Raw genomic sequence first — 20,570 nt, 5'->3', positions numbered from 1 at the left:
ATAAATGCTGTCTGTAAAGCGAGGAGCTTGTATTCACATGGTATATCTGGGTGGTACCTATGATAGCCTGGGGTGCAAGATTAATATAGAAACTGTAAAAGCTACCTAGAGAAAAGTATTCTCCCTCTCTGAAAGCCCTGGATTCGCTTTAATCTCTTGGCAGTTCGATGTCATAACAAGTTTTCCAGAGAAAAGCACAGGCTCTAGTAATCAGCTGATGGCCTATTTTCAACTTCCTAGTCCTGGAGAGAAAATAAAATACTGTTTTATTTATTGACATATATGAATCATACTTTGCATTGTTTCAGTATTGTCATTCTGAACTGACCTGGCATTTATTATCTGCATGGATGCTGGTCAGTTTTATTGGTGATCAGCTCTCATAAAGTTGTGACAATATGTCCAAAAGATTGATGTTCCTTTTAGTGTGGTCAGTACTCCATATCTGTACAAGGAAGGTGAACACATGTTATTCCATTAAATACGGGAATAAAACTCATTTGATGCTATGGATGCAGGTTATACAGCTTTTCCATACAGTCCTTCATGAATTGTTCTGTTTTACAATGCTAGTCTCAGTTGTCCAAGTTACATTTCTTAAAGCTATACGAGAATATGTTCCTTGTCTGAGATTAAAATGAAACATTTGAAAATTTGACCTTAACAGGAGTTTTTCCTGGATTCAGCTGTAACAGTTATTTTTCTCTTTCTTAGTGGCTGGTGCAGTGCTGTGTTTTCAACTTTATTCTGAGAACAATGCTGATAACACACCAGTGCTTTAGTTGTTGCTAAGTAATGCTTACCCCAATCAGGAACTTTAAATTCTCATGCTCTGCCAGTGAGGAGGGGCACGGGAAGCTGGGAGGAACCAGAGACAGGACCCCTGACCCAGACTAGCCAAAGGGGTGTTCCATACCACAGCACCGGTATATAAACTGGGGGGAGTCACCCAGAAGGGCAGAACGCTGCTTGGGTTGGGCTGGGTATTGGTTGATGTGTGATGAGCAATTGTGTACTGTGCATCACTTGTGTTTGGTTTTTTTCTTTCCTTCCCTTTTTAGTTTTATGTTCTCTCCCCTTATTATTTTATTATTATTATTATTATTGGTAGTAGTAGCAGTTTTGTATTATACCTTAGTTATTGGACTGTTCTTATCTCAACCATTGGGCTTTGCATTCTTTTGAATCTCCTGCCCACCCCACCAGGAGTGGGGTGGGAGAAGAGGGGGAGAGAGTGAGTGGCTGTATGGTTCTGAGTTATTCTGGCTGGATTTAAACCATGACAGAGTCTAGAGTTTGGAACACGAGTATGTGACTAGAGGCAGTCTGATAATGAGTTAATGACAGTAAAGCTGTTGTCATTTAAAGACTTCCTTTCGTATGTTTCAGGAGAGTTCTGTGTGCAAGACTTCTCTCTGACCTCAAGTTTCTACCAATAGAAAGTGTAAACAATTCTGAGATACTGCACTGTTTTCTCCTTCCAGTTTTTTATGTCTCCAGCACATGCTTGGTCTGGTCCACATTTCTGTCTGGCTTAAGGTGCCATTTAGATGTTCTAGCAAATAGGGCCGGATGCCATACTGACTTTTATCTACAGGAATTAGGAGGAGAATAGGTCAAAACATCCATATTTCCTCTTCTGTCATAGTACCTTAAAGAATTTTTTTTTCTGGTGTTAGGTACCCACCTCCCCATTACTGTATTCTAATTGTTGCTGTGAACTTCAAATCTCATTGGTTTCAAGAAAACTTTGTCCTATCAGCCAAAGAAATAGTATGCCTAGCCTATTTTAATGGTGACAGAAGCTGGAAGCTGTTGAGCAGCCAAAGGGTATTCAGAAGAATCTCAAATGAACAGAATTCAGCTATAAAACTAATATACTCTGTGTAACTTTGGCCATCAAAAAAAATGCGTACATATATTCATAAATACATGTATATGTATAGCTCTGTGTACTATATACGCCGTCTGCTAAAAGGTTCTTATTTCTAACAGCAATTTCTGGATGTTACCACTGAGCACACAAAGACTTAATACATTTGACTCAGCAGAACTTCTACTGACCTCAGCCGTGCTTCTTACCAGTTGCACAGTTAGAATTTATACTAACAGTGCTTGGAAGAGCACCATAGATAGAATCTTTTTTAAAAATGTTGACTCACTTCATTTGGGAACTTAATGGTCAAATTGTATCTTGCTGTGCACTTCAAAAGGAATTTATCCTCTCTCCCCAAGCCTGCCATCAACAAATTAGAGAGTGATTTATGCCAGTAACTGAGCCTGTGCAACTACATTTCTTGCATTACGAAAAATCTGCTCAATGAGGTCAGCACAAAACCCCAAGCATTTGTTTATAACAGTCTTACTACAAGATTGTATCATTCTTATGTGTTGTCTTAAGCATATGTATGTTAAAACATTGTGATCACAAAGTTGCTAAGATTAAATATATCACTCTGGAAAATGCACGTAAGTAATAATTCACAAGTCTTCCATTTCCATTTCCTGCCATTCACATTGTCTTCCTCTCTCTGCTCCTCTCCAGAAAGAAATCATAAAAATCCCAAACTATAAAATGTCGCATTCAGAACATTCACAAATAATTTTCTGAGTCAAGGGAAAATACTGTTGCAGGGTGCAAACGCTTATTTTGGGGAGATTTAGATTGGATAGAAGTAAGAAATTCTTTCCAGTGAGAGTGGTGAGGCACTGGAACAGCCTGCCCAAGGAATTTTTGAATGTGCCATCCCTGGCAGTGTTCAAGGCTGGGTTGGATGAGGCTTTGAGCAGGAAGTATCCCTGCCAATGGCAGGGGGATTGGAGCTAGTTGATCTTGATATCCTTTCCATCCCAAACCATTCTATGATACGTTTGCAATCTTTGCATAATTTTCTTTTTTATTGATAGAATATCTACTGTGCATTACTATAGGTTTTTTAGTCATGTTTTGAAATGACACCGAGCTGTGTTGATACACTGGAGGGAAGGGTCGCCATCCAGAGGGACCTGGACATGCTTGTGAGGTGGGCTGATGCCAACCTTAAGAAGTTTAACCATGCCAAGTGCAAGGTCCTACACCTGGGTTGGGGCAATCCCGGGCACAGCTACAGGTTGGGCAGAGAAGAAATTCAGAGCAGTCCTATGGAGGAGGACTTGGGGGTGTTGGTTGATGAGAAACTTGAGCTGGCTTCAGTGTGCACTTGCAGGCCAGAGAGCCAACTGTATCCTGGGTTGCATCAAAAGGAGCGTGACCAGCAGGTCGAAGGAGGTGATCCTGACCCTCTACTCTGCTCTCATGAGACCTCACTTAGAGTATTGTGTGCAGTTCTGGTGTCCTCAACATAAGAAGGACATGGAACTGTTGGAACAAGTCCAGAGGAGAGCCACAAGGGTGATCAGGGCACTGGAGCACCTCCTGTATGAAGACAGGCTGAGAAAGTTGGGGCTGTTCAGCCTGGAGAAGAGAAGGCTGCGTGGAGACCTCATAGCAGCTTTCCAGTATGTGAAGGGGGGCTATAGGGATGCTGGGGAGGGACTCTTCATTAGGGACTGTAGTGACAGGACAAGAGGTCCTTACCTTGGGGGCAGAGCCTTGGGTGACATGGTTTAGTGCCCCCTATTGGCAGGGGGGTTGGAACTAGGTGATCTTAAGGTCCTTTGCAAGCCTAGCTGTTCTATAATTCAAGATAATTTATTTTGTGCTGGTGTAATTATTCCAGTACAAGTTCAGCTGCAGTGATACGATTCTGTGCACATAGACAAGCCATGAAGTAGATCCATTCACCGGTGGTTTTAGTTCAGTACAGCAGATTATAGGGAGGATGCAGATTTGTATTCTGGAGTCATCAGCTAAGTTTATTTTAACTTTACATGTGTTAGAATTTATTGGATACGTGTGTTTGTATTATCTGAAAAGTAAATAAAATTAATTGATGATGAATGTTTTTTTGGCCTAATGAGTGTATTTGGCTGCAGATAAGACCAGCAGAGAATAAGTCACATGTAGAGAAAGGGATCTGTCCCAAATAAGCAATTGGCACAAGATTACTAAAGCAAACTTTAAATATTTTTTTCTTGAAATAAAAAATTATGCATGGTTTCTAAATCTTCTTTGCTGAGCAGTTAGTAGAAAAAAAGTGGGCTTGCTGAACTTGGCACAATTTCACTGCAAAATTTTGCATAGGGCAGACTGGTTTTGGCAATTACAATGAAGTACTAGAGTGAAAATTTCATAATGACATGTTCATTCTCTCTCTAGAACTGGATGAATTAATAAAAGTACAATTCTCATTTCACTTTCTGTTCACATTTGATTTTGAGTTTCAAAAAATGCCTGCCAGCTTCCACCTTCACAACTGCAAAGCTACATCTAACAATATGTGTTTTCTAACTTTTCATGCCTCAGTTCAAAATTATTTTCTTCAGTCTGACATGAAGAGAAACCTAATTTTTCTCTGCTCAACATTATTCACAACTAAATGCACTCACTTCAGTGGCATATGCCTCTGCCGTGGAAATGTATGGCCAGCTTGTCTGGATTGTCTTTGTATCTGTAAGTGAGTGGCAGTTCTAACAAAGGCAATTCATAGAGGTGGTTCAAAAACTCAGAAGGACATAGTGGTTCCCACTGAAGGAAGTCAAGAGCGGTGTTGGTGAATAGACACCAGGATAGACACCTCGTAGTCTTGGAGAGTTGGATAACGGTTTGAAGTTGCTTTATCTAGGAACCTTCAGTGTTGGAGATTTGATAAGTGGCAAATTTGTTCATACATATTCAAGTATTAAGATACACTAACTTCTGAAGTTGAGGGTGAAAAGACCGGAAAGGAAGGATACTTACAGTTCATGTGTGCTAGAACTCAGCTCTGTGTTGATGGAAGGAATGCTGATGTGTTCTCAAGCTGTGTACATCCCTTAACCTCAACTACATTCAGCAGCAGAAATATTTTTTACTATATTGGTGAATCATTTTCATCTTTAAAAATTGACTTCAGTTCCTAATGTAGATTTTGGCTAGATTGTTATTTTTAAGCGAAATGCCAATATTTGGAAGCAGAGCTGACATCTTGAAATGATTGTTCTTGCAAAATTATTTTCATAAAAGAGGAAACTGAGAGCTAGATCAGAGCAATGTTGAATAAAAAAGGATAAGGATAATATGAGTAAAATTGGCTGCTGTCATTTATTTTCTTGGTTGCCACATCTTGTCTTTTAAATGAGTTGCACTTTTTCACTGGAGTAGCACAAAATCAGTCACCTGTTTTCCAGTAAAAGTTTTAATATAATTTCTTAACCTGAAATTGAGGCTTGCATAAAAATGTCCGTTTATGTGCTGATTTAATACATGCAGCACTTAAGGACATTCAGGGTCAGCCGAATACAGTTGACAGTAGAGATCTTGTACTTGCAGTAGCTTTTATGAAAGTGGGTGGGAAGCAGAAAGTTACGTTTTGTAATCCACTGCCACATGAGGGAGAACTTGGAGTGTGAGTCCAACCCTTATCAGCTATTGGGTGATCCACAGATTTTTTTAAACTTTGACATAAATCTACAAGAAATGAAATGAATTCGTAGCTAAAAAGAACTATTTGCTTGTAATGTGAATGCTGTAATTTTATTTTTTTTCTCTATTCCACATACCTGAGACCAAGTCTAAAATCATGAATGATACTAAGTCAGCTTAGATTTTAGATATCTATAAATGCGTAAGGGTTTTTTATGTCCTTAAAGATGAAGTCCTTCAGTCAGAGAGAAAAGAAAGAAGGGAATAAAAAATAAGTTTGTAATCTCGTAACTGATTTCCTGCCCCATGTGTGTGTGATTTAGGTATCAAACTAGAATTAATGTATCTTGAAGCTGTTGACTACCAGTGAACACTGAATATAATAGTACAGCTGAAAAGTTTCACTATTTTATAATCTAAATAATACTGTGAAAGTGTATAATTAAATAAGATACATTGAAATATGTTACGTATGTTACTTGGAAGAACATAAGCGTTATCACTTGGGATCAGAAGGAAAAGACATCTTGCACAATATTTTGTCTCTGTGGATGGTTAGGAGTGAATGTCTAGGGATTAACAGAGGAACGCAGCATACATAATGTATCCATGAGTGGTCCCTCCTCTGCCTCTTTCAAGGACCAACTGAGGCTAATATACCTGGTGTGTATTTATTAATCTCTGTGAATTCCATTAGCTTGCCCAGTCTTCTTGTGACTCTGTCTGCATTTTTATTACTACCATTCTGTGGCACAAGAGTTTTGTAAGTCAAATAACCGTTGCTTGAAGAGATGCCACCAATTGTTTGTTTTGAGCCTATTTCAGTTAACATGCTGATCATGATGGCTGTTTTTGTTGTTATTTCTTAATACTAACTGTGAATGACCATTTAACTTTGGTGGTTTGAATTTTGGTTTGATTTTCAGGAGCCCAGCGAGATTATTGGTGCCAGAAGTAAAAAGTATATAAAAAGTAAAACAAAGCACTAAGTGTAGGACCAGCTTTGCTGTCAGTTCAATTGGTTGAGCTTTTGTCATGTTTCGTGCAGTGTTACTACTTCTGTTTTGGCAAGCCAGCACACAGCACAGCTCTAAAGAAATTTCCTATGCTCTTTGATGCTGAGTGTGGACACTAAACACTTAGGCTGTTCTTGTCCATACAGGATGTCATCCGAAACTCACAGTTTTCAACTCTGAATATATATTTGTGATAAAGCAAAATGCATCAGGTAGAAAATGTCACAGGACTACTTCATTTAACCGTTGTGCCTGCTTAAGTTGTGCTGAGTGGTGCATATAGGGCATACTGGAGAAGCAGGAGACTACAGTGAAGTTTGGAATGGTATCAGTCACATGTTATTAAGCTAAGCCTGTGCACTTTGTATTGTATGACTTCATGGATTCGCAGTGTTCATTACATTTCCTTTAATGTATCCTTAAATAGCCCGGTGTGGGTACTGACTTGGGACAGCTACATGCCTACTCTGCTCTTGTGAGACCTCACCTGGAGTATCGTGTGCAGTTCTGGTGTCCTCAACATAAAAAGGACATGGAACTGTTGGAACAAGTCCAGAGGAGGGCCACGAGGATGATCAGGGGACTGGAGCACCTCCTGTATGAAGATAGGCTGAGAAAGTTGGGGCTGTTCAGCCTGGAGAAGAGAAGGCTGCGTGGAGACCTCATAGCAGCCTTCCAGTATCTGAAGGGGGCCTATAAGGATGCTGGGGAGGGACTCTTCACTAGGGACTGTAGTGGTAGGACAAGGGGCAATGGGTTAAAACTGAAACAGGGGAAGTTTAGCTTGGATATAAGGAAGAAATTTACTGTAAAGGGTGGTGAGGCACTGGAATGGGTTGCCCAAGGAAGTTGTGAATGCTCCATCCCTGGTGGTTTTCAAGGCCAGTTTGGACAAAACCTTGGGTGGCATGGTTTATTGTGAGGTGTCCCTGCCCATGACAAGGGGGTTGGAACTTGATCTTAAAGTTCTTCCCAGCCCTAACTATTCTATGATTCTGTTCTATGATTCTGTGACTTGTCACTTGCTCTGTTAAAATCTGTAAATAATTTTTCCATAGTACCCAGTGTGTAGCATATGAAGGAAAGTATTTAATGCACATTACAGTTGTAAGAAATCTTTAGGTTGTCTTTGACACCAATTTGAGGATACTATTATTATACCTGATTTTTTTTTTTCTAATACCAAGCTTTCAAACTCTTATCTCATTACAGTGTACTTGATAGAATCCTGCACAGTCTGCCAAGTTGTCCTTATGCTTCTTTTATAAATGTAGAGGGGCTTCTAAAGCAAAAGAACACCAAATTAAACAATACCTTATTTAATGTGTATAAAACCCACAAGTATCTGTTTTTAACTGCATGTATTAGAAATATATTAAATCTTTTTCTAGCCTGTGGATCTGGAAAATCATGCCTGATTTGTTGGTAGGTAACTCCAGTTGTCGGTAACTTCCTCATTAAAGAATTCTTGAATAATTAGTCTGAATTTGTCTAGTTTGGGCTTAATGCCATGAACATCCCTTGGCTAAACTGAGGAACAAGTTGTGCTCAGAAACCAAGCAAACAAATAAATAGCAAAGTGATGATGAACTGCTGATCACAGTTAATTTTTCTGAACTGTTGGTTGTCAGTCAGGGGATTAATGTTGTGGGGTTTTTTTTAATTACTTGGTCATGTGAACTTTTATTTTGTGAGATTTTTTCAAATGTTTGCACAAATGCATTCATTAATTCAGATATTTTTATTGAGTAAGTTTATAAACTATAAAGTGATGCTGTTCAATTAGTTGGTTATTGTACATTTACCCCATTACTTTAGGTCACAAGTATGTTAAATGACTGCTCCTCATGATACAAGAAAAAAGGCAACAATCTAAATGAGAGATATCAGGGAAGTGCCATAACAGCGTACCAGGTACCATTGTCATCATCTTCCAATCAATATAAGTACAAAAGAAAAACTATAATAATCAACTAGATTAGGAAAAAAATCAGTATTATCTTAAATAACCAATGAAATTAATCATTCAGTTTATATATCCTTAACATGCAGTTATTCTTAATTGTAAATGGAATGCTGTATTTATAAAATTAAAAGGTATTGATTGAGGAAAAAGCCACAACTAACTCTTTTATTAGTTTTTATTAGAGAATATTTTCTCCTAGATGAGAAAAGGGAAAAAGAAAGATAAAATGTGCATGTGCCTGAGCAAAAGTATAAATGGAAAGAATTAGGTTTATGGTTTTACCACTTTATATTTAGTATCGCTACAGAATGCTTATGCTGTTAATTCTTTGCTTGAAAAGTATGTTAAAAGTCATGTGTTTGAAATGATCATCTACCTAGTCTACTGACTCCTAATAATGTGCCTGCATGCCTGTCAGAAAGTTGAGCCACAGAAGAAGTATGGCTAGTCATGTTACATTTTCCTGTAAGTCTTTTATAAAGTAAGAGATTGTTTTTATAGTATAAATTATTTTTCCATTCAATATTGTGCTGCTATTGTGCCCAGAAAGTTTTAAATTAAATCTAATTACGAATTAATTCAAGACTTGATCTGATGTTAAGTGGATTTTTTGAAAATGGTCTTTTATAGAAACCTATTCTCTGTCTATGCACTCTTAATTTTCATTGTCTTAGTACCATGTGAATATAGAAAAACTTCCATATTCTCTTGCCTTTAGAAATGTGGAGTTACGTTTTAATTTCATTTTTCCGAATATTGTCAGGATAGCCAGAAGCTGTTGCTGTTATGCCTAGAATTCATAATTGACTGTTAAGAACAGTTGATACAATAAACTTTTGTTGATTTTATCTTTAGTGGTGTGTAACCACTAAACTATAATTTAAAAATTCTTCTTGTATTTTGGGGGTAGGGATAGGGGACTGTAATTAATGTAAAAGCTTTCCCTGTCAATATTATAATGGATGGAAGGAAATGAATGTGTGGGGCATGTGGCTGTTGAGTTACTGTGTTTCTCTATTAATTTATAAGTCACAATTCTAAACTAGGAATGAGATGCAGACTAGACTTAAGTCTGTACATTGTGTATGTAGTGACTGCCATTTAAGTAAGAATTTATGTACAAAGCCAAGTATGTGTATGTGTGTTGCTATGCCAATTGTTTTATATTTGGTTTGAAAATATTATACTTATCTTTTAGTTAAATAACTTGGTTATTACAAACCTAAGTACTGTCTTTTTAAACCATTTTTACTTAAATATTAAATTATTTTTTAGATAGTAAGCTGTCTCCAGGTCAGGGCATTCCTGAGCTGCTGGAGATGGAGAGAGAATGCACTAGAGGAATGACAACACTAAGCTATAGATGAACATTTTTTTCTGGCTTAATATAGCCATTGTTATATGTTTTGGGTTTTGTGTGTGTGTTTGGGGTTTTTTAAGTATCTTGCTGAGAAAAAGGATTTTATATATATCAATACCGCTTAACTTTTATGTCCTGAAGAATCACAGTGACAGTTTTACAGGAACTCCAGAGTCTTGTTTAGTTTGTGTATAAACCCCATATTTTTCATGTTTGAGTTTCTTTTGGTATACATGTAAAAAATTACATGCCCTTTTTTGTCTATATGATAATGAAAATAGAGCACCAAGGTGCATGTACATATATATATATATATATACCTATGTATCTTACTCTCAGAGGGATGTGTGTATGAGCAGTGCTTTAGCATAGGTTGACACAGAACGTGATTATAGTTGAGCAGCTTCCAAAAGAAACATGCCCATGTTCAGGACGCAAGCCTGAAATGCCAGTTCTGACTTTTGGGTGAATGGGCAATGCAGGTCAGGTTAGGAAGTAGCTCTTCAATACCCTACAGCTGTCAGTGCCACTTCTAGCTGATACCCAGCTACTGGGCCTTTTCAGAGTGACCTTTTCAGTTTGGTGCTAGAACTGAAGAAAGCATTTATGTAATAAAACACAGGTCTTGGTGTGCAGGCAGAAATGATTAAGTGATTCATGGATAATTGTGTTTGCTACCTGAAAGCTAATGTCTTCAGCTGCCACCATTTGGCTCTGACCAAGGCACACAGGACTGTGCAGTCAGGACTGGAGAGGGTAAGACTGTTACATATTTTGTTTCAGTAGAAGGTAAGGTAGGTTAGTTAAAACAAAACTGCTGTTGAAGAAAGCCATTTAGTTTCCAACTAGAACAATTATGCTGTAGGGCAGTGCTCCTCCAACTTTTTTGATTGTACTTTCCTATCAATAAAATTCCCACATGAAGCTTACTATAACTGAACATTTTTCATAATTAAAAGGATTAAGTCAGTTTTTTAAGTACTTATATAATTGTTTTAACTGCTTTTATTTAGATACATGTGTTTGCTTAAAGAAACCGTACGTTCTAAACTGAGATTGTGAAATAAAACACATGAACTCACAGCATTCCTGGTATTTAAGAACATTTCTATCAGGCTTCTTCCATTTAGTAGAAAAGTGATGTTGAATTGTTGGGTTTTTTTTTAATAAACTGAAATGATAACTAGTAACATGACAAAAATAGAAGGCAGGAATGGAATGTTGTCATATGGAAAGGGAATGGAAATGGAAGTAATTTTTCTCGTAGTCCTAATTAAGATAGTGTAGTGACTTTTGCTTAGAAGAATGCATGGTGAGGAACAAATAAAGTATTTAGAAATTTGGTGGGTGGTATGGGAGTGGAGAAAAGTACATGCAAAAAATTGGAAAGCACAGGCTTTCTGTCATTTGAAAACTTAACTCAGTTAATCAATTTGTCAAAGATTTGTGGAATTCTAGAAATGAAAATATTTAGTGACATCTTTAGTTTTGGCCATGAATAATAATAAAATATTTGTGATTGAAATGTCAGCACTGGCGAGTAGGTTAGAGCAACTTGCACAATATCATTAACAACTACAGGGTTATCTGCACTGAACCTTTCTCTTTGTTTTCTTCTTTTTGTCTTCTTTTTTTCTTGTAACAGAAACTTGGTGTCTTAGCAGTTGGAAAGATTTTTTGAGAAATCTGAATTAGTTTTCTTGTGCAGAAATTCTTCAGATTCCAAATTCACTAGGTCAGGCTGGAGGTTACTTCATAGATCATTTTAGTTGTAACATTAGTGGAATTTCTGTAAGAAATTTAATACATGAATGTGTAGGACAATGAAACATTCTTTTATGAAATACGTTATTTGTGTGTTTAGATTATGGTTGATGGTAAATCAGCTAACACTTTGATCTGAAAGGATCCTATTCTGTAATCAGTTTCACTGTCTGATGCATGAAACAGGGAGCATTTAATGTGAAACTTTGTCCTGTTAAACTGCTGTCTAGAAGAACTTTATTTTACGTACGTTGGTGCATGAATTCCCAGATGAGTTTTAACAGCTTTTGTTAGTTGACTTCATTACCAGTTTCAAATAATGCACTTTATTAAAGAAAGCTTTGAGAAATGTTAACTTTTTGTGAGAATGCTAACATTTCAGCATGAGATTTCTTTCTTATTATTAATTGCAGTGTTTCTGTTTTCAAGGGAAAAGAAATTGAAGGTGAAGAGGAGTCCGGTTTAATTCCGCCTGCAGAAGTATTTGCTCCTAAAAGTCTGGTGTTGGTGTCCAGACTAGATTATCCAGAAATTTTCAGGGTAAAGAACTTGCAATTGCCATTTATAATATATGTCAGCAGACAAATCTGGTTTTAATGAAAAGCAATGACAGTACTTTTGATTTAAAACATCTCAGGATTGAACTGGGAATTTAAAAGTAAAAGTAGTCTTAGATTGAACTAGATAAAATTCAATGTCTGTGACGGTAAATAGCCCCCATAGGTTAAAGCAGTGCTTTTTTACCCTCCAAGCAGTTTTAAATTTTCACAGAAGATGAAATAGAGATTTTTTTTTTTTTTTTTCTGGGCTCAGTTTACTGTATAATGAAGGGAATTATTAGGACCAAACCATACTTGCTCAGGTAAAAACAAGGCATTAACAATTATTTGATTAAATATATAATGGCAAATTAATGGCAAAACCCTAGTTTTTTCTCCATATGTGAGGTAGAATGTCGGAGTCTCTTCTAGATCTAATTAAGATGCATGACAGAGGTTTAGAATCTTGGATTACTTTCAGCTGATGAAATATGACTGATCTGAGATAAATGAAAAGCTTAAATTTTTATTAAGCTAATACGTATTAACAGAAACAAATATAGTTCAGTTTACAGATCAAAGGGAGGAAATCATTCAACAGCTAAGTTGTCATTAAACATTAAGAATGATTGTACCGAGTGAGATTAAAAGTCCATGTAGCACAGTATTTTGTCTTTCATAGTGGCCCATGGCAAATGCAAAGCAATGTGTGTGAAAATAGGGAAGGCTGTAGAAATAATTCCACAAAATACTTTCCTAATTCAGTGTGAATTATAGTTAAATAACATCCTGAACCAGAGGTGTCAGTTGTATGGGTTTTTTTTGTATAATTTGTCCAGTTCCTTAACGCTTAGATTTTACAACAACCCATGGGAAGGAGTTTCACAGCTTAAGTATGTGTTATATGAAAAGTTACTGTTGGAATTATTTCTGAGAGAATTCCTAAAATATTTGCTGATTTATCAGAATAACAATAGATAAAGGACACCAAAAGGATGCTAATAACTAAGTAATTTATTTCATTTTTCTATCGAAGGCTTCTTAGAATGCAGTGTTGAATCATCTTATGTTAAAGTATTAGTAAAAATGATAGTTGTATCTGTCATTTCTCATTCAAAACTGGATCCATGAAAAAAAACCTCCAAAATGCTGAATTGTTAATATACTGTTAATTTTAAAATAAAATATATTTATATTGAAACAATTAAGAATGTAAGGTAAGTAATGTATGGAATTGTTGATCCCTGATGCTAGTCTTTTTGAGTCTCAAAAGCTCATTGATTCATCAAAGTCTTCTGCTCTGGAAACAAGTCAGTGTTAGATCCACAGAATTCAAAGCACAGATAAAGCTATACTGGTTTTGTAATTTTTAAAAGTAACTTGTAGTAAAGCACTTTTTGTGTGATGAATGAAGCACAAATTTTAAACATGTTTTTTCTTTTAAGCAAAGAATATATCTATACCTGCCAGCACCATACATCCCTTCTAAATAGCTAAACTATTTTTTAAAATGAATGATTGCTTTTATAGCAAATTACTCTGTCTTAAATGGAAATGACTCTGCTATGTTAACAACTTTTAAGACACATGCCTTTTAAAAAAATATATATACATAGTTCTTCAAGTAATTGGACATCTGCCTTCCCTGTATAGCAGTCTAATGTATTTTGTGTACCTTTCTAGGCTTGCCTTGGCCTGATCTATACTGTGTATGTGGATAGCCTGAATGTGTCACTAGAGACACTCATTGCAAATCTGTGTTCATGCCTTGTCCCTGCTTCTGGAGGGTCTCAGGTAAGTGGGGAGGGGAAAAAAAAAAAAAGTAGTTTTCCAGTTAATTTAATTTACGAAGAAAACAAAAAATAAATTCTTGAAATACTTTTGAAGGAAAAAAGATCATAGTTCAGCTGAGTGCTTTCCCTGTGGCCTGTGAGGGCTTTCCCTGTGGCCTGTTTTCTAAAGACAGCAAAAATTCCATTCCAGGATAAGGTCAAAGGGTTAATTTTGTGAGTGAGTTGGCTCTTTACAAGCCATAATAACAAATCATGCATTTTGTATAAGTTTAGTTCTTAATAATAATGAGTGTTCACGAATATTTCTGCTAGCTAAAGATTTTTTTAAAGGGTTTTTTTCTTTGCCATTTGTTAACATGTCCATTTCCCCATGTCTTCTCCTTGTTGCAGTTCAGGATTCCATTGGTCTTTTCTTTGGTAATTAATTAAGTAGCTTAAATGTGGTTTTCTCAGAGGTAATTAAATATTCCAGGTAGCCAATGCATTAAAATTAAGAAAAAGGGTTTTAAACAAACACACTTCTTTCTGCTTTTTACCTATGCTTTCTGTAAGCAGAAAGTCATGTTTGTATGTTGATTTGATTTAAATAAACGATTCTTCTACATTTGTGTGTTCCTGACAAGCCAGTTGGGTCTTAACTTGTTTGGCCTTCACTTTATGCTGTAACACTACTGGGAAGTTCTATCCTTATCATGAAATGCATCTGGAAACTAAGTATGCAATTGGCAATATTCTAAATCCAATTTCATATGCGTTTTCTAACACTTCCCACCCTACATATGCATTAACTACCTTCTTGAAATCCTACAAATCCCTGATTCTTTTTTGATTTTCCCATAGCCCTGGCTACTTTGGAATTTCTCTTAGTGCTGTAAGTGCCAAAATGTCCTCTCAGCATAGTCAAGATCTACCCTATTGCTCTCCAGGCAGCCATATTTTTTTGCATTCTAAGCCTTTTTGTTCTGAAGGGAAGTAGTTAGATTGTATCTTCTTATCAGAAAGACTCTTTTCCAGTGGTATTTGAACCTCATATTACAGGTTTTGGTGATTCACTTGAACATCTAGCTTCTCTTCTGTCTGTTTCCACCCACCCCACCCCTCCCCTCCATCTAGAAATGTAGCTTTACCCAGGAGCTCTTTCCTCTGCTAGAAGAAGGAGAATAAGTCATGCTTGTCTGCATTAATTAAAACCAAAGTTTTACTTCTACTTTAGTATGTAGGGCAGGAACATAGGAGTAGCAAAAGTGTCCTCTTCCTGTGTATCATAAGTATATTCATACTTAAAACATGTATGCAGACAGTAGATATCGAAAAACTTCACTTGGAAAAGAAGTTATTCTCGTTTTAGTGGTTGGGAGTTTTGTGTTTTGGTTTTGGGCTTTCTTCTGGAAGGTTTTTTTAATGTATTATTGAAAACGTAATATTGAATGCTTTCAAAGCTGTTACTGCTTAACTAATTAAATGTAAATGCAAGGAAGGCACAACCTAATGCTAGTCCATTCAAGGAGCGTTGTCCTCAAATTGTATTTCAGATGTCTGTAGGTCAATTCAGTTATTCTTACTGACTTTAAACTGCTGTATGAAAAATAAATAATTTGTGCAGAATTAAACAGAATAAACAGCCTGTTTATTCTATATAAATTACATTTATACTCAATTAAAAAATAATTCTTTCCACAGAAGTTGTTTTCTTTGGGAGCTGGAGACCGACAGCTGATACAGACTCCTCTACATGATAGCCTTCCTGTTACAGGCACCAGTGTGGCTCTTCTCTTTCAGCAACTGGGTATGTCTAGGTCTGCTTTGAAAAAAGAAGTCTATTTCTAAATTACAGACTGAGGTATTTTCTGTCTCATTCAGTTCAGATCATGTGCTGGGAAAGCTACGTGGTAAATATTAATTTCTTTTCCCTGAAAAAATGATAAATGGTGTTGTTATACCCTCATCAGACAGTCATATAACCTTTCAGTAAATCCTGCTTGTGGTAGGTTATCTCCAATATTATCTAGTATCTGTAAGTGTACTGTGAGCAGGAGTAAGCCTGGCCTCTCTTTAATTATGAAAACGTTCATGTGAAAAGATTGCCCACCCTTTGGATACTGTAGAAACTCCAAACAAAAGCATGGAAGTTAATAATAAAACTAGTGTAACTGAAAAGGTTAGTAATAAAAAATACCATGAACTGATATTGGTACCAATATGGAATTCGTATTATTCTGTTCTTACCTGTTGTTCCCTATTTTTCAAGATCATGTAACACAATACTCATCAAATTCTTTACTTGTTTGTTACAACATTGTGTCGCTATTACCTGGATACCTCAATACTAATCTGATATGTCTCATTAAATTTTAACACTCTGTTAGTCATCTTTCCTTTGGTTTATGAAGTGAACTTGAAGCGCAGACCTGTAGCAGTCATTAACCTTGCTTAGTCTCAAATAATCAAATAGCCTCAGAATATGTGTCCTATAATAAATGGACTGTGAAAATGGATGAAGACTCGAAAAAGAATAGTGAAGAGGAGTAAGAGTTTACGTCACAGGAAGCAGTACCAGATCTGATGAGCACAATGCCATCTACTACTGATATGATATAATGGTATCCTGGAATATTCCTGGAATATTATTCCAGAAAGAATATTATTAACATCGTTGATATCAAAATATTGTTGATAACAGTTTAAATTAAAAAGCATGGCTAACGTGGTATAGATGTTTCTTATCCTCACCACAGTCCCTGAGGTTTTACTTGGCTTATTATGTCAAGATTCATTAAGGTTACTCTGATCAGATTGCAGGTAATGTTTTAAACATGGATAGACCCAACAATGTTTCCTTTTTTCTGAAGATATGGTGTGAAGTACCATATATGTAGTATGATACACCATTGTTCTGCAAGTGTGGTATGTGATACCTAAGTTGAGGTAGTTGATTTTGGTGATTGCAGTGAAGGTTGTTACAAATTCACGGTTGTGAAAATGTTAAAGCAAAGCTTTTAGTTAGTGCTTGGCTAGGCTAGCCACCATGTCTTGGCTTTTGTAAGGCAAATTAAGATTGTAGTACTTTGTCATGGGATCAGTCTGAGAAAGACAATGAAGGCCAATAATCTGAAGTCATTGTATGCATCAGATTTATAGAGGGAATCTCTATAGGGATAGAATGGGAATGTAAACATGGAAGAGAAAACTGGGGACCATCTTTTCCACATGGATTCTTAGTAAGAGCATGTTTGCAGAACAGGGTTTTTTAAATTCCTTTCTGTGTTTATAAAACTGAATTATAAAACTTTCATATGAGAACATAAAATTGCTTTTGCACACATAGGATTTAAGTAAATATTATTACTCATATGTTATTAGTGGGTTAATGTGTAGAGATGGATTTTATGTAACTTTCTGAAGATATGATAGCAGAGTACTTAAGAGTTTGGAGTGTAACCAGAACTCCTAGATTGTTGTGTTAGCAATCAGTGATTTTTTACCTTTGTATTTTGAAATTGTTTAATTCCATATTAGCTCATATATGCTTTCCAGTACCTATACTGCTGGTTTACTCTTTGTTGACCATCTCATCTTTCTATTCTCCATTAGCCTTCTTCCTGTAAACAGTCTGGTTTCTGCGGGTTTGCTGCTCTTCTGCTTTTTCTTCTTCCCCTTAGTTACTGTATATGTTTGGAGATGCAGTCTTTATTGGGTTTTGGTGGCTTATAAGAAATACAGGAGTCAGTAAGCCTGTGCTTACCAGGTGCCCTTTCCAGTTATGGTTCAGAGAAGGATATGAAAATCAGCAGAAGGAGGGGGAGACAAGGGGAAATACAGAAGGAAAACTTGCTTATTGTTCACAGTTCTGGTCAGTGACACTTCATCTGGCCTGAAGAGAGAAATTGAAGAAAGTATGTGATTATAAAACTCGACAAATCTTCAGAAAGAGAAGCTTTACATCCTGTTTTCCAAAAGGGATCGTACAAGTTTGTAGAAAAAAGAGAGTTGTGTCAGTACCCCTTCTTTTCTGCCATGGCATAATTTGCTGTCTTACAAGACTATAAAAAAATATCAGGAAGAGCTTGTCTAATGGTCTTGTGTAGGTCTTCCTGTCTGTATCCTATTCTTTGGTGTGATGAGGACGGTAGTAGTTGCTTGAGAACAGGTCTGAAATTAAGGAATAGGCAACTAAGTTGGCAGGTACTTTTATTTATTTATTTATTAAAAGCAGTTACTTGAACCCTTTGCAAGAAGGACTTACTTTTCCCATCTCCTATTTCTGACTACTGCTTTTTTATTTCCTGCGCTTATTTTTGAGATTGTGCCTTAGTTCCCAGCTGATATCCAGTTCAAAATTCTTGTGTTGTTTAACTATCTGGGACTATAGCACAATGGTAGAATCACCTTTAAGGGCACAAATTAAAATATGTTTGTGTTTTCATAGTATACATGCTTTACAGAATATCACATAGTTCCTTTCACATGTAGGTGGTGGACTATGATCGTCTTCTTAAGGCCAAGGTTTGTTAATGCTGCTAAATTTCTGTTTGGATTTAAAAAAAAAAAAGAAAAAGTCATTAATACAGCTACATATGTCTGTTTGCAATGGTTGTTGAATATAAAAAGAGGACCTGGAAATATGGACAGACTGTTTCAAATAAATTCTCATCTATTATCATTTTTCATATAGTCTTACGAAAAGATTAGAGGCAGTGAGTCCAGAAGGATGTGGTAGAACCTATGAGCTCATCCTTTGCAAAAGTTTAATTTTCTCAGCCAAGGCTTAATCCTTTACTCTGGAGATCATAGTTGAGATTTTCAGAGGCTTCTTGTGCTTTTTGAAACTATATTCATACTAGCTCTATTCCTGTCATTCCATTTGAACAGCAGCTGACTGCATATTTATCTCTACCAGCCTGGGCAAAAGCATTCTACTTCTGTTCTCCAGTGTGGTGTTTGATAGTTACTTTAATGACAGCTGTTATCACATCAAATGCTTGTGTTTAGGACACAGTTATTTACTAGGCTGTTTGTCAAGTAACTACATGTTCAGTTATTTCTTTGCTGGTACAAGTCACTCAATCCTATTTAAATTATTACTAGGAAATTGAAGAGTAGCTAGAAAAATATGCATGAACAGTACAAATTACCTGTTTAAAAATAGCTCTTTCTTTGATGAGGATGGGCAGAAAGACAAAATTTAGCACTATGAATAGATACAAAAGTAATTTCAACATTTGTTTTGAGAAGTATTGTGCAACAGTAGTCTCTTCATGGTTTTTCTGCTTGGCAGGATAATACTATGTTAGTGGATGATCCTCCCTGTATTACCGAGTTTGCAGCATATCTGGAAATAGACCTTATTTTTATTCAGGCGTTAAACTACAGTTAGGAAAAATATCCCCAGAGTTTTTAAGCTCAAATAATAAGGAGCAGCAGTGCTTGACATGTTAATTTTTTTAATTTTTTTTTAATTTTTTTCAAATTAAGAAGAAAGGATTTGTATATATACGGGAATAACATGACAAAAGCCAGGTCTGTAGCTGGATCACTACACATAAAAATTACTTCATCAACAAGAATTAGCTCAAAAACCCCTAACTGTAAAGTTACTTTTAAAAATGATCTGTGGTAGCTGTAAGACTTTCAGTACTCTTCTATTTCTCATTGTCTGTTAGTAAGATGGTAGGTATGTATAAAAGTTTCAAAACACAGTAGCCTTCTTCAGGCTCTCCCAAAGGAAGTTTTGGTTATATTTCACTTTCGCTTTATTAACAATACATTCCTGTGTTTCTGTTGTAAGCTCTTTTTATTTCTCCAAACCTCAATCCTGCTTGCCTTCTCCATTCTGCTGGCAGTATGGTTACTCAGTGCTGCCATATTCAGTCATATTTTATCATTTTGTGTGTTCAAAAATTTGTTTCGGGAGAAGATCTTACTTAATTACAACAGCATTATTTTATTTATTTTTTTAATGAAGGTATGCTGTTCCATCTCTACTTGGAAGTAGATATTTTACATGTAGATGGATTTTAAACTGACTGACTTGCACTTTACAAGTTTGGTTAACTCATTAAAACCCACATTTATTTTTTTAAATGGTCCTGTTGTTGTGCCAGTAACATTCAGCTTATGTTTTGCTCTCGGAAGACTTGAAATCTCCATTTAGGCTGATAGTCCAGCAGGCTCTGTCCTTGGTTCTTACAAGTATTTCCTTTGAAAGCTAATGTCAGGGCCCTGAGCTCATCATCAGCCCAATGAACCTCTACCTGCAGGGTTGAGCTGCCTGTGCTCAAGGTCAACATTGATGTAGCACAGCTGTGCACCTTAGTTCTCACTGTTGAGGAAGGAGCTGTGGGAAAGATGTGAGAATGAGGGGCCTGTTGACCTCTTAGCTTGGATGCCATACTGAAACTCAGGCCATGGCCTTGGTCCTTGCCTGAGCCATGTTGCAAAGATACTTTTGCCTGTCAGCATACCTGTCTGACCCAGATCCTCACCTATGGACTGGACATCAAAACACCATTTTGCATTTCTGATAGTCTGTAGCAAGCAGGATGCAGATATTTTGCTTTTTCCAGAAGCGCAACCCAGTTGTGCAGTCTTACGCCTGTGGATATTGGTTCCAGTCTCTGTTCTCAGTGACT

The 20,570-nt window shown here is 36.4% G+C and overlaps 1 protein-coding gene across 1 annotated transcript in view; it reads left to right on the top strand.

The window, feature by feature from the left end:
* The window catches only part of SBF2 (SET binding factor 2), a 260,718-nt gene that overhangs the window by 115,278 nt on the left and 124,870 nt on the right, over positions 1-20,570 (top strand). The window contains exons 4-6 of the mRNA XM_057418287.1: positions 12,039-12,149; positions 13,832-13,942; positions 15,622-15,727. Coding sequence (XP_057274270.1) covers positions 12,039-12,149; positions 13,832-13,942; positions 15,622-15,727 — 328 coding nt within the window. The remainder of the gene's footprint in view (positions 1-12,038; positions 12,150-13,831; positions 13,943-15,621; positions 15,728-20,570) is intronic.

The sequence above is a fragment of the Pezoporus wallicus genome, unplaced genomic scaffold (assembly GCF_028554395.1).
Source record: "Pezoporus wallicus isolate ANWC-B61680 ecotype Strahan unplaced genomic scaffold, APGP_CSIRO_Pwel_v1 contig_2025, whole genome shotgun sequence".
Classification (NCBI taxonomy): domain Eukaryota; kingdom Metazoa; phylum Chordata; class Aves; order Psittaciformes; family Psittacidae; genus Pezoporus; species Pezoporus wallicus.
Note: the sequence above shows the minus strand (reverse complement) of the source record. Positions and strands in the feature narration are given on the sequence as shown.